The 12,892-nt window shown below is 34.9% G+C and overlaps 1 protein-coding gene across 1 annotated transcript in view; it reads left to right on the forward strand.

Moving 5' to 3' along the window:
• The first annotated feature begins 1,859 nt into the window (after positions 1–1,859).
• Positions 1,860–12,892, forward strand: part of CNOT6L (CCR4-NOT transcription complex subunit 6 like) — an 83,431-nt gene continuing 72,398 nt past the window's right edge. Inside the window, exons 1-3 of the mRNA XM_029944471.1 lie at positions 1,860–1,978; positions 4,994–5,180; positions 6,379–6,464. Coding sequence (XP_029800331.1) covers positions 1,867–1,978; positions 4,994–5,180; positions 6,379–6,464 — 385 coding nt within the window. The 5' untranslated portion in view covers positions 1,860–1,866. The remainder of the gene's footprint in view (positions 1,979–4,993; positions 5,181–6,378; positions 6,465–12,892) is intronic.

Here is a 12,892-nt window from a genome sequence, read left to right on the forward strand (position 1 = left end):
AATGTAGTTCATGGATTTGTAGCATGTCTTGGATTTGGATCTCTTTGTTTTGGCTTTCCTTAAGCTTGCATTTTTGCAGATTTTCATATTAGTATGCAGAAGTACTCACGAGGTACACACATCCCTTATCCATAGTAGGAGTTCCGAAAACCTTATTATCTAAAATTTTATTTTTTGAAGTATTTTACATATGCCAAATGTGGTAGAAATCAAGTTTTTCCCCAAAGGAAAATGATCATATTCTTTGTGCTGTATGAAGATCCTGAGATAGGTATGGGAAATAAAAGGGTCAGTATTAACCAAATTGTATGATAAGATTAAAGCAGAAGAAAGGGCTTAACCTGGAAACCTGGAAGCAAACTACTATTAAAACAGATTAATAAATATGGAAAACTTTCTCTTTGCCCAATTTAGTAAAGAGGAAAGTGACTATTTTACCTTCAGAAATATGAATAGTAGGTTAATGTTTAGATTTTAATTCTATTCTTATAACCTAGTTTTCATTTGTTTTTGAAACATAAAATACCACTAATTTTTGTTTATTCTCTGTATCAAATTTCAGATCATCTGAAAGTAAATTACATTGAATTATAAATTCTCAACTTGGAAATATCCTGATATAGACCCTTGGTTTTGGGGTGTGTGTGTGTGTGTGTGTGTGTGTGTGTGTGTGTGTGTGTGAAATATGAGCAAAGAACCAGATTAAAAAAATAAGGCAATTTACAGATAGTGTGTAGGATTTTAATTCGGCTCAAATTGTCATTTGCTTGTATTGCCAAATCTGAACTGGATTTTATTTTCTGCCAGTTACCAAGCAATAATTCTTGTGTTGGACCCCTTGAATGGTTACTTTTAGGGCCATTTATCGTATGCTGCATACATTGCACATGAGGATTTTTATATCTAGTTATTATTCATGATCAGTTAGTGATGATTTTTGACAGTTACATGAAAAAGACTACATAATAATACTAGTTTCAGTTAGGTAGCCACGTAACTCATCATTCCAAATTGGACACTTTTGAGAATGAAAAGGAATGATATTAACTAAGAACAACAGATTGAACCAGGACTCGGTCATACTAAAATAATATTTTGTAGGATGCTTTTGACTGCAATACTAAAAAAAAAAAAAAATGACTTAAACTAGTTTAAACAGTAAGCAAAGTATATTGGCTTGTGTATCCAAAAAGCCCAGTGTTTGGGAGTCCTACAGGTATGATTTGGTGAAGACTCTGGCTTTGTCTATTTTCTAGACTCTGACTTCTGTGGTTGTCTTCCCTTATAATCATTGGGTGGTTGCAGTAGCATTCTGGGCTGTATTCTTATTCTGTGATTAGCAGGATAGAGAAACCTGCTACTTCCATAAGAATAGAATGCATTTTAGGCTTCATAGTTATTAGATACATCTGAGCTCATCTCTATGACGAGGGGTGTCATGTGCTGATTGACATAATACAAGATATTTGAATATTACTGAGACAAGGAGGACAGGATTACTCTGATATCCTTAGACTAGTCAAAGTCCATTCAGGAAACTGGCGTAGGGTCTGCTGGTTAGGAAAGCTCTAAGACAGCTAAAAGAAGGGTTGAAATGGATGTTCGGGAAGCAACTACAAAGTTCAGTGTGAAATCCAATGTCTTTGCTTGTTTGCATTTTCACGTATGCATCTGTTACTGAGTTCCTGCAAGAGTGTAACATACTGCAGACGTGTTTTCTTCTAGTCAGAATTTCTAGTAGAAAATGACTTAGACTGGCAAGGGGAATGGAAAAGAAAACTTACACCCCATTTTTGTTTTGTTTTTTTTCTGTAAGACTGTAGTAATTGTTAATTATCCTTTTTTTTTTTAAACAGACTAATAGGGATGCCAAAGGAAAAATATGATCCTCCAGATCCTCGCAGAATTTATACCATCATGTCAGCAGAGGAGGTAGCCAATGGGAAGAAGTCTCACTGGGCAGAATTAGAAATCTCGGGTGAGTGGAATCTGAAGCATTTAATCCAGGATATAATAGCAATAATGAGCAAGAGTTGAGTATTATATTTATTTCTGTGTTGTACGTTTGTAATTAGATGAACTAATTGAGAAAATACAAGATTCTGAGGTACTGGTGTTTAATTTACCTGTGACTAAATGTCTTTTTCCTGTTCTTTCTTTTGAAATAATACCCCGAGCTAGAATTAGCATCTGGAATTGAGAACATTGGGAGTTTAGTTTCTGAGTAACCAGGTTCTTTAATATAATAGGTTTAATTTTGGCTATTGCAGAATAATTATTTTTGCAAATTGGAATCTTTGCCATTTTCCTATCATTTTTGTGTTAGCAGAGTAGGAAACTTAGAAGCTGTTGATTCCAACAAATAAAAAGAACTATGTGAGATGACCTTTCCTGTTTAGGATTTGTTCAGATAGAATATGATTCTTAAAAAATTACAGCCCTCGTGTACTAGTGGGAAAAAATCAGACAAGCTCAAACTGAAAAACTCAAATGGCAAAATACCTAACCTAGTAATCCTCGAAATTGTCATGGTCATGAAAAACAAGGAAAGACTGAGAAACTGTCACAGACCCCAGGAGACTAGGGAGATATGATGACTAAATGCAAAATGGTATCTTGAATTAAATCTTACGACAAAAAGATTTAAAAAAATTGGTGAAATCCAGATCTGTAAATTAGTAATGTACCAGTAATGTACAAAAGTACTGTACTAATATTAGTTTCCTAGTTTTGACAAATGTTAATAGAAGAAGTTAATATTGTGGGAAAGTGGATGAGAGGGATACAAGAACTCTGTATTATTATCATCCTGGTAACTTTTCTGCAAATCTAAAGTTATTATAAAGTTAAAAGTTTATTAAAACTAGAATATAATTACTGGGTTTTTTATGAATTGGTACAGTACAGATAACACTATAGAATGTGATCTTCCCCTCCACATCCCCCATGTTGGCTTTCATTTGGAAGCATTAAACCCACATTATAGTGTTAATAGCAAGAATTACCTGTACATTTAGCTAAAAGGTAACCAGGTGGATAGATGATTGGTAATGAGAAGAATGTATATGAATAGATCCTGTTGGGCTAACCCAGAGTTTCTCAGTTTGGTACTGCTAACATTTAGGGCCAGACAGTTCTTTGTGGTTGGGGACTGTTGTGTGCACTGTAGGTGGTTTAGCAGCATTCCTGGTCTTTACTCACTAGATGCCAGCAGCTCCCCTCCCCCACCCCACCCCATCCCCTCTCTCAAAGAACATTAATTTTAATTTCATAGTAGACATGATATTGGAATTTTGATTTTTTTTACGTTTATTTTTGAGAGAGAGAGGGAGACACAGAATCCAAAGCAGGCTTCAGGCTCTGAGCTGTCAGCACAGAGTCCCATGTGAGGCTTAAACTCAGGAACTGCAAGATCATGACCTGAGGTGAAGTCAGATGCTTAACTGACTGAGCCACCCAGATGCCCCATAATATGGAATTTTGATAATGAAGATAGTTATCCAGCAATTTGGGTCCTTAATATGATAGTTTCCCACATATATGCTTAAATATGTTAATATTAATGTATGTATATATTAAGTATATATTAAGGTTAAATACATATGAATATTAACATGAGATATTACCATTTTGTAAATAATTCCATTAAAACACACATGGGATAAAAGTGCTGTACCACATATAAGTGGATATCATATGGACTCTAATTCACATAAATTATAATTTTTTAAATGAAGTATAGTTAACACACATTGATACATTAGTTTCAGTTATACGGCATAGTGTTTAGCAGTATTCCTGGCCTCTACCAAGGTGCCAGGAGTGCTCCTACTTTGATAACAGAGAATGTCTCCAGATTGCCCAAGTCCCTTGGGGAATAAAATCAAAATTGCCCCTGGTTGAGAACCACCTGATTAAATTCTGGGCAAAACTGAAATAAGTTTCTTTTACCAGAGTCTCTCTTCACCTGAACACTTTATTTCTTATTAAAATACAAAATCCTAGCTGACACTTGGAGCTTGATTATAGATAGTATGAAGGAACCTGTGACAGAACCCTGGACAGATCTAAGCTTGAGTTGACTGCTTGTGTTTAAAGTAACATTGACAGTTTGACATTTTGTGCCCTCTGTACCATCCACTGCTCTTTTAATCAAAATCTGTTGTTTTAAAAGTGATATAAAATTAAATTCTATTTTACTTCTGTAAAGTTTATAAAATGATCTTCATAAAATTATTAAGATAATATCCCATTTTATAGCAGCTGTGGTTAGGTGATTTGCCCAGACTTCTATAGCTAGTAAACGGTAAAAGTCAGGATTCTGAAATAGGTTTTCTGATCTTTTCCAGTCCATGTTCTGCAATAGCCTTCAGATGCTGACTGATTGATAAAGCCTAATGTGTGACCATTTCACTTGAGTATGTTGAACTTAATGCAAAATCTTAAACCAGAGTTGTTGATTGTAGCATCAGAAAGGAAGCTGGGAAAGATACCTCTTTTAGGGGTAAAATGGTTTTCCTAGTGGTCAATCTAATGTTGGTTCTAAATCATAGTAATTACTCTTGGTAATTTAAAGTTTGTAGAATAATCCAGGCCCAAAATATGGATAAACCTTGCACTATTAACTTTTGTGGAATATGTAAGGAATACTTATGTTAGGACTGTGCCTTAAACTAAAATTTAAGACTGCTCTATCACAAAAGCTTAAGTCAGCTCAATGTTTTTCTTGAGAGCTTATTATTACCCTGACTCCATGGGTCTCTTCCTTATGCCAATATGTGGAAAGTTCATGAGAAATGATGATTGTTGGGCAAAAGTGACATGAAATTAAAGAAGGACCCATTTGGGTTTGGAAGCAAATACTGTTAATAAAAATTAAGTGTCAAAGATACAGTATCTGTAATATTGCAGTCTCTTCTACCACTTTTTAGTTCTTGGAGGTTAGTTTTTATTGTGGGCCTAGAATTTAATGCTTCCGTATTTTGCCTTTTAGGTAGAGTGCGGAGCTTAAGTACATCACTTTGGTCATTGACACACTTGACAGCGCTGCACCTAAATGACAATTACCTTAGTCGCATTCCACCTGATATTGCCAAGCTTCATAATCTGGTTTACCTGGATCTGTCATCCAATAAACTCAGAAGTTTACCAGCAGAACTAGGAAACATGGTGTCTCTCAGGTAAGGAAATACTACAGATATGACTCCCTATATAAAATTCTAAATTTACCAAATAAGAAAATTATGAGATACTACTCCTCTTACAGTAGGATTTCTCTGTGTATTTGAAGATCAAGTGATAAAAGCTGTCTAAACAGTGCTTGAGGTGGCCTCCTTTGAACATTGCCTTTATTCAAATTTGAAGCTTTGTAACTAGAAGTGTGCTTGTCTTACCAATTTCGTTTGATAGACTTGAAGTGGAGTGAGATTAATATTAAGTCTCCCTTTAGGCTCAAATGTGTGATAAGATAATCATAAGTAATTGGGAAAATATTCTGATCTTATAAGTAAACTTCTAGGAACGTATCTCTGTTTTATAAGGTGAAATATACTTATGTCATAAATCCTGAAGGAAACCTTAAAACTTGATAGTAAATGGATTTATTTGTAGTCCTTCAGGGTTCTTTAAGAATTTTTTCATAGGAAAAATTTTTGTATTAAGACATTGTGTAAGTGTTCTCAGTATAGACAGGTATTGCTTTTCTGTGTTTATCTAATGGTAATTTTTTTTCTGATTAGTGATTTTTAAAATTGCTGTCATGTGTTAACATTTATATTATTTTAGAATCTTATTACTTATTTTCTTAAAATACTTTTTAGTCATCTAATAAGATGGCCATTTGTATTTTTTTGTAATCTGGCCAAAGGCTCAATATTATAAACTTGGATCTTAGCTGTATTATCCTGTTATCTGTATTGTCTTACGCTTTATTGTCAGTGGTTATGTTCTGTGTTAGTGATTCTTCATCATAGTATTTTAATGTGATTACAGTTGTAATCAGTTATAAGATTGATAAAGGTGATTTGTTATTTTTTTCTGTGGAGTATATTGGATTAAGGGATACTGATTGTCTTTGGATATGAAGAATATCTGTCACTCTGATTTGTTTCTGATAGGCATTTGGGTGAAAGAGAAAAGGGGATGGATTTAGCCTGAGAATGATAAGTAATTCTTGCAGCTTTAATAATCTGAGTTAGAGAATGAGTAAATTATAGAAACATTGTTAACAGTTGTGGAAGTTACACATTTTGTACATTTTTGGATTGAATGTGCCTTGAAAGTAAATATAACCCATGGTATGTTAGGGAAGGCTAAGAAAGCAATTGTAGATATTAATAAAGTTTGATATGTTAAACTAATTTTTTGTTTTTTGAACAGGGAATTGCTTTTAAATAACAATCTGTTACGGGTTTTGCCTTATGAACTTGGTCGGCTCTTCCAGCTACAAACTCTAGGTTTGAAAGGTGAGTGATTTTAAAAGATACTGCAGTGTTGTGAGCGTTTTAAAGATAGTTTTGGTTATAATATATGTCAGGTTTTACCATAATTTTGAGAGTGTAACTATTTCTCTTGAAAGTAAAGTGGTTCTTCAGTATCAAATTGAGCTTCAGGATTTCGATATGCTGCCATCTTTTTAACAAATTTGTATAGGGAAATTTTTTAAATGTATTTTATATTTTATGTTTAATTTTCTGTAAAATTCTGATATTTCTTAAAGAGGTATTTTAAATTAACACTGTAGTCTCTCCTCCCCCCCCACCCCATAAGAATGACTTAATGGAGTAAACCTTAGGCAGAATATCCCATGTCAGGTTTTGATAGAGTAGATAAAATTGTAGTGACATCTTATTTGTTATAAGAGAGAAAACATAACAGTAAAGATGAACTATACCTAATAAATGTGATTGTTCTCAATAAAATGTATCAATCCAAAATAGATATTCCTTTGATAATCTCTTCTCAGCCAGTTTGGCATGAAAGTCATTCTCAATTCTTATCAGTACTAAAATTTCTTACAATATTCTCTAATAGCATAGCATAGGAAGAAGGGTTTATTTTGAATTCAGACGACTAAATACAGATATACTATATTGATTAATATTAAGAAATATTATTAGGGCACCTGGGTGGCTTGGTCGGTTAAGCATTCAACTCTTGATTTTGGTTCAGGACACTATCTCATGATTTAAGATCGAGCCCTATGTCAGACTCTGTGCTAACATGACGGAGCCTCCATGTGATCCTGTCTCCTTCTCTCTCTGGTCCTCTAACATTTGTGCTTATGCTCTCGCTCGCTCGCTCTCTCTCTCAAAATAAGTAAACATTTTTAAAAATTACAGAATGATTGTCATTTTTTATAATCTTAGACTTATCAAGTATGAAATTCATGCTTTTGTACAGATTATAGTAATTTTTTTGTTTCTAAGAATAACCATTGCCTCTTTTAACATCAATTAGAACAGCCAGTTTTGGGGTGCCTGGGTGGCTCAGTTGGTTATGTGTCCGACTTCAGCTCGGTCATTGATTTCACAGTTCATGGGTTTGAGCCCCACGCGGGGTTCTGTGCTGACAGCTCAGAGCCTGGAGCCTGCAGCCTGCTTTGGATTCTGTCTCTCTGTCTGTCTCTCTCCCCTTCCCCTGCTCATGCTCTGTTTCTCTCTCTCAAAAGTAAACATTAAAAAAAATTAAAAAATAAAAGAAAAATCTGTTCCTCATGGAGAGCACATCAGTGACAAATGAATAATTTACTCTTGAACTCAGTGGATTTACCCTTTGTGTCATGTAATGTTCCTGAAAATGCAAATATTATATGATACTGTTTCATACCCTATTCCTTATTATCTCATGTGGAGACATATTCCCATACAGTTTATACTAAGCATCAACTGAATGAATCATTCTGAATATATGTTATCTCCTTTGTTCTTCATTCTATTTTACTAGTTAAAATCTTAGTCTCTCAAACTACTGATTTTGGCTGGCCTTTGATCCTAGAGTCCTTTTGTCTACTGATTCACATTTGTTAAAATCTCTTCTTAGACCTTTAGTCCTTCAGATTAAGCACCAGCTCTGCCTCATGGGCTATTACTTAGCTTTGTTCATGCCTATGAAAAAATTTCTTTTCATTAAACTTCAGTTTGTTCTAGGGTGAATACCTCTATGCATTCCTTTTCTCTTTGAAAATCTATTTTTCTGGTAGAGGGCCACTTTCTCTTCAGGTGATCCAATACAGAAAAACCAAGGACCTAGTGAAATAGTAGTAAGTCAGTCAAAGAAAGACAGATACCACATGATTTCACTCGTATGTGGAATTTGAGAAACTTAACAAATGATCATAGGGGAAGGGAAGGAAAAATAAGATAAAAACAGAGGGAGGCAAACCATGAAAGACTCTTAAATGCAGAGAACAGGGGCACCTGGGTGGTTCAGTTGGATGAGCATCTGACTTCAGTTTAAGATTATGATCTCAAGGTTCGTGAGTTTGAGCCCTGTGTCCTGCTGTGTGCTGACAACTCAGAGTCTGGAGCCTGCTTCAGATTCTGTGTCTCCCTTTCTGTCTGCCCCCCCCGCCCCCCACTGCTTGCACTCTTCTCTCTCTAAATAAAATAATTGTTTAAATGCAGAGAACAAACTGAAGTTTGATGGGTGGGGGGGTAAATGGGTGATGGGCATTAAGGAGGGCACTTGTCATGATGAGTGCTGGGTGTCATATGTAAGTGAGGAATCACTACATTTTACTCCTGAAGCCAAGACCACACTGTATGTTAACTAACTTGAAAATAATAAAAAAGAGAAAGAAATCCAGAGCCCTTTCTGTCATCTTTCCAAAGTTTGAGATGATAAAAACAGGATTGGTTTTATGAAGCAACTGAAGGGATAAAATGTCCCTAATGAATGGTAGCTTTACAGTACTTAGGAAGGTAAGACATGAAATTTCCTTATCTTTTTTAGAAGTCATATAATAGCACTTTGTTTCCAGAAACAAAGTGGAAGAGGAATGGAGCATTTAAAATCACACTGTGAAAAAGAAAATGGCACTGTGATGTATTTAAAAGAAATGAGAATGGACAAACCTGTGAGATTCCATTTTTTCCTGAAACTGAAAAAAGGAGCACCTTTTTCCTATTTCCTTGTCTTCTTTTGAAACACAGATAGAGAAATATTGATGATGAGTTTGAACATCCTGCCCCAACAAGCTAATTTCTAGAAATTCTATTTTGACATTTGAGGATTGTGTATGAAGGGTATGATATTTAAGGTGTTAGGATAAGAAGGCCAATTTAAAAACTACAAACGTGGCTGGTCAGGTAAGTTGGAAATGTTCTTGTAAGTCACTTAAAAGAAAAATCCTGAGTGTATTAATTTTATAGAAGAAGCAAGTAAAAGAAATTCTCCTGTAGTTACTTATTTAATTTAGAATTTATGCCTTAAGTGTAAGGCAATACTTTCTCTGACATATGGGCCAAAGAATTGCCTTTACCTTTTAAACGTCGATGTCCCAGATTGTGAACTATTTAGAACCTCAGTAATTCAAAGTATTCTAGCTTTCTTTCAAGAATTACATGTCTCCCTTTAAATAAAATGGACCGTGTCAGGAGAAGCTTCTTGTGAAATTTTTATTCATGAAATTATAATATAAAAGAATAATGTTTTTGTCTTCATGATAAAAAGGATAACATTTATTTTAAAAAATTTTTAATGTTTATTTTTGAGAGACTGCACAAGCAGGGGAAGAGCAGAGAGAGAGGGAGACACAGAATCTGAAGCAGGCTCCAGGTTCTGAGCTGTCAGCATAGAGCCTGATGTCGGGCTCAAACTCATGAACTGTGAGATCATGATCTGAACTGAAGTTGGAAGCTCAACTGACTGAGTCACCCAGGTGCCCCGGATAACATACACTTTAAAATGTGTTTTTAATGTTTTTTATTTATTTTTGAGAGACAGAGACAGTGCGAGCACAGGAAGGTCAGAGAGGAGGAGACACAGAATCTGAGGCAGGCTCCAGGCTCTGAGCTAGCTGTCAGCACAGAGCCTGATGCAGGGCTTGAACCCACGAACCGTGAGATCATGACCTGAGCTGAAGCCGACACTTAACCAACTGAGCCACCCAGGCGCCCCTGGATAACATACATTTTAAAGAAAATGATAAAATTACTGGACATCTATCCAGTATTATCAGTACCTTTTTTTAAAAAAAATCTTTAATGTTTATTCATTTTTGAAAGAGAGAGACATGAGCAGGGGTGGGGCAGAGAGAGAGGGAGACACAGAATCTGAAGCAGGCTCCAAACTCTGAGCTGTCAGCACAGAGCCTGACATGGGGCTTGAACTTACAAACCACGAGGTCATGACCTATTGACTGAACCACCCAGGCGCTCCTCTCAGTACCTTTTAAGAAGTGTACTTTGGAAATCTGTCATTCATATTGGAGGCAAAGTATTTCTGTGTTACATAATGAGCTCCTAGAAATTAGTAAGAGAACAACCTAGTGGAGAGTAGTATATTAATAGTTGATGTAAGAGGATATACACAAGACTTTGAAACATAGTAAGTTAATCAGCTTAATAATAACAGTGCAGTTTGGAACTGTATTCAACCTTTACCTGTTAGATTGGAAGAATTCCAAAAATCTGATAAAATAACTGTTGGTGAGTTTATTGGGAAAAAGGCACAATCACGGCTTGTTGGTGTAGATCCTGTACCTTATAGTGTTCCTGTGTGCCCCTTCATACTTACTTCTTTATCCTTTCTCCCAGAAGTTACTGCTGTCCCAAATACTGTGTTGATTATTCCTTTGCTTGCCTTTCAATCAGGAAACAGATAGTGATGAGCATCTACTATGTGCTAGACACTGGGGTAATATATGGGTGTTTTAACTCTTCTGTAAATCCTACTGAATGTATTTTTCTGTGACTTGGCTTTTTTTCAACTTTGTTTTTTATGATTCAGCCATGTTCATGCATCTATGTAACTATAATTTGATTACTGTGTTGTACTCTGGTATATGAATATGCTTTAATTATTCATTCCACAGTAGATATTAAGATTATTTGACCCTTTTTTGTCTACTGTAGGCAATTACAGCCATGGACATTGTTGTACATTTTTCCTGATAGCGTTCCTAGGAGTGGAATATGTGGGTTATAGAGAGCTGCTTGTACATCCTTAGCTTTATTAGGTAATGCTATAATGTTTTACAAAGTAGGACTAAAATAGACTCTCCAAAGTAATCCATTTTTCTGTCTTCTTCCCAACATGTAGCATTGTCATCTTGTCAAAGTTTTGCCTGTTATTGAGTATGAAATAGTTTCTAGTTCTCTTAATTTGTGTTTTCCTAGTTGCTAGTAAGATTGAGCATCTTATTGGCCTTGTTTCTTCTTTGAAATTGCTATTGATGTCTTTTGCTCATTTTCACTTGAAGTATTTATTTGTAGGAATTAGCGTTTGTCTGTTTTGTATTATAAATGTTTTCTTCCACCCTGGCTTTTCTTTTTGTTTTCTTTAGGTATCTTTTAATGAGTAGAATTGATATTTTTATTGCAGTTGAATTAAAAAATCTTTTCCTTTATTATTAGTTCATGTTAGGTCTTGTGAAAGAAATCCTACCCAATCCCAGGTCAGAAAGATGTATTTCTATATTATTTCCTAAAAATTTTGTAAACTTTTGCCTTTCATAGTAAATTCTTTCATTCATTTGGAATTTTGAAAAATTTTTAATTGAGGCATAATTGACATAGTAATTTCAGGTGTACAGCATAGTAATTTGACATACACACATTACGACATGGTCACCACTCTGTTGAGTTACCACCTGTCAACATAAACATTATAATGTTATTGGCTATATTCTTTGCTCTACTTGGCATCTCTGTGATTGATTTATTTTATGATGGGAACTTTTTACTTCTTAATCCCTTTCATACATATTTCACTCAATCTGCACCCATCCCTTTCTCTGCTGGCAACCCCCATTTCTCTGTAAGAGACTGGTTTTGTTCTTATTTATTTATTTTTCAAGTGAGCTCTATGCCCAATGTGGGTCTTGAACTCACAATCAAGAGTCACATGCCATATGCACTGAGCCAACCTGGTGCTGGTTTTTTTTTTTTTCCCATATTCCACATGTAAGTGAAATCATATGGTATATGTTTTACTCTGTTTGATTCATTTCATTTAGGGTAACACCCTCTAGGCCCATCAATGTTTTTGCCAATAGTAAGATTTCATTCTTTTTTTATGGCTGAGTACTATTTTTGTATATATATGCCATATCTTTATCCATTCATATGTCAGTGGTCACAGACGTTATTTCCAAATCTTGGCTGTTGTAAGTAATGCTGCAGTAAACATAGGGTTGCATATATCTTTTTAAAAGTTCATTTTTTCCCCTAAAGTATAGTTGACAATGTTGCTTTAGTTTAAGGTATACAATGTAGTAATTCAGCAACTCCGCATTAAAGTTGTGCTCACCTCAATGTAGCTACCATCTGTCACCTGTTACAATACCATTAATTATATTCTCTATGACGTACTTTTTTTCCCCTCCTGACTTAACTTATTCTATGACTGGCCTTTTCTCTTCACCCATTTTGTCCATTTGCTATTATCTGGCAACCTTCACTTCTCTGAATTTATAGGTCTGATGCTGCTTTTTTTTCATTTGTTTTTGTTTTTGAAATTCTTCATGTAAGTGAAATCATATGTTTTTGTCTTTCTCTAAATTATTTCACATAACATCATACTTTCTAGGCCTGTCCACATTGTCACAAATGGCAGGATCTATCATTTTTTATTGTTTAGTAATATTCCATTTTATATAGATAGCTATACCGATATACCACATCTTCTTTATCCATTCATCTGTGGATGGATACTTGGGTTGCTTCCATAT

This window comes from Suricata suricatta, chromosome 1 (assembly GCF_006229205.1).
Source record: "Suricata suricatta isolate VVHF042 chromosome 1, meerkat_22Aug2017_6uvM2_HiC, whole genome shotgun sequence".
Classification (NCBI taxonomy): Eukaryota; Metazoa; Chordata; class Mammalia; order Carnivora; family Herpestidae; genus Suricata; species Suricata suricatta.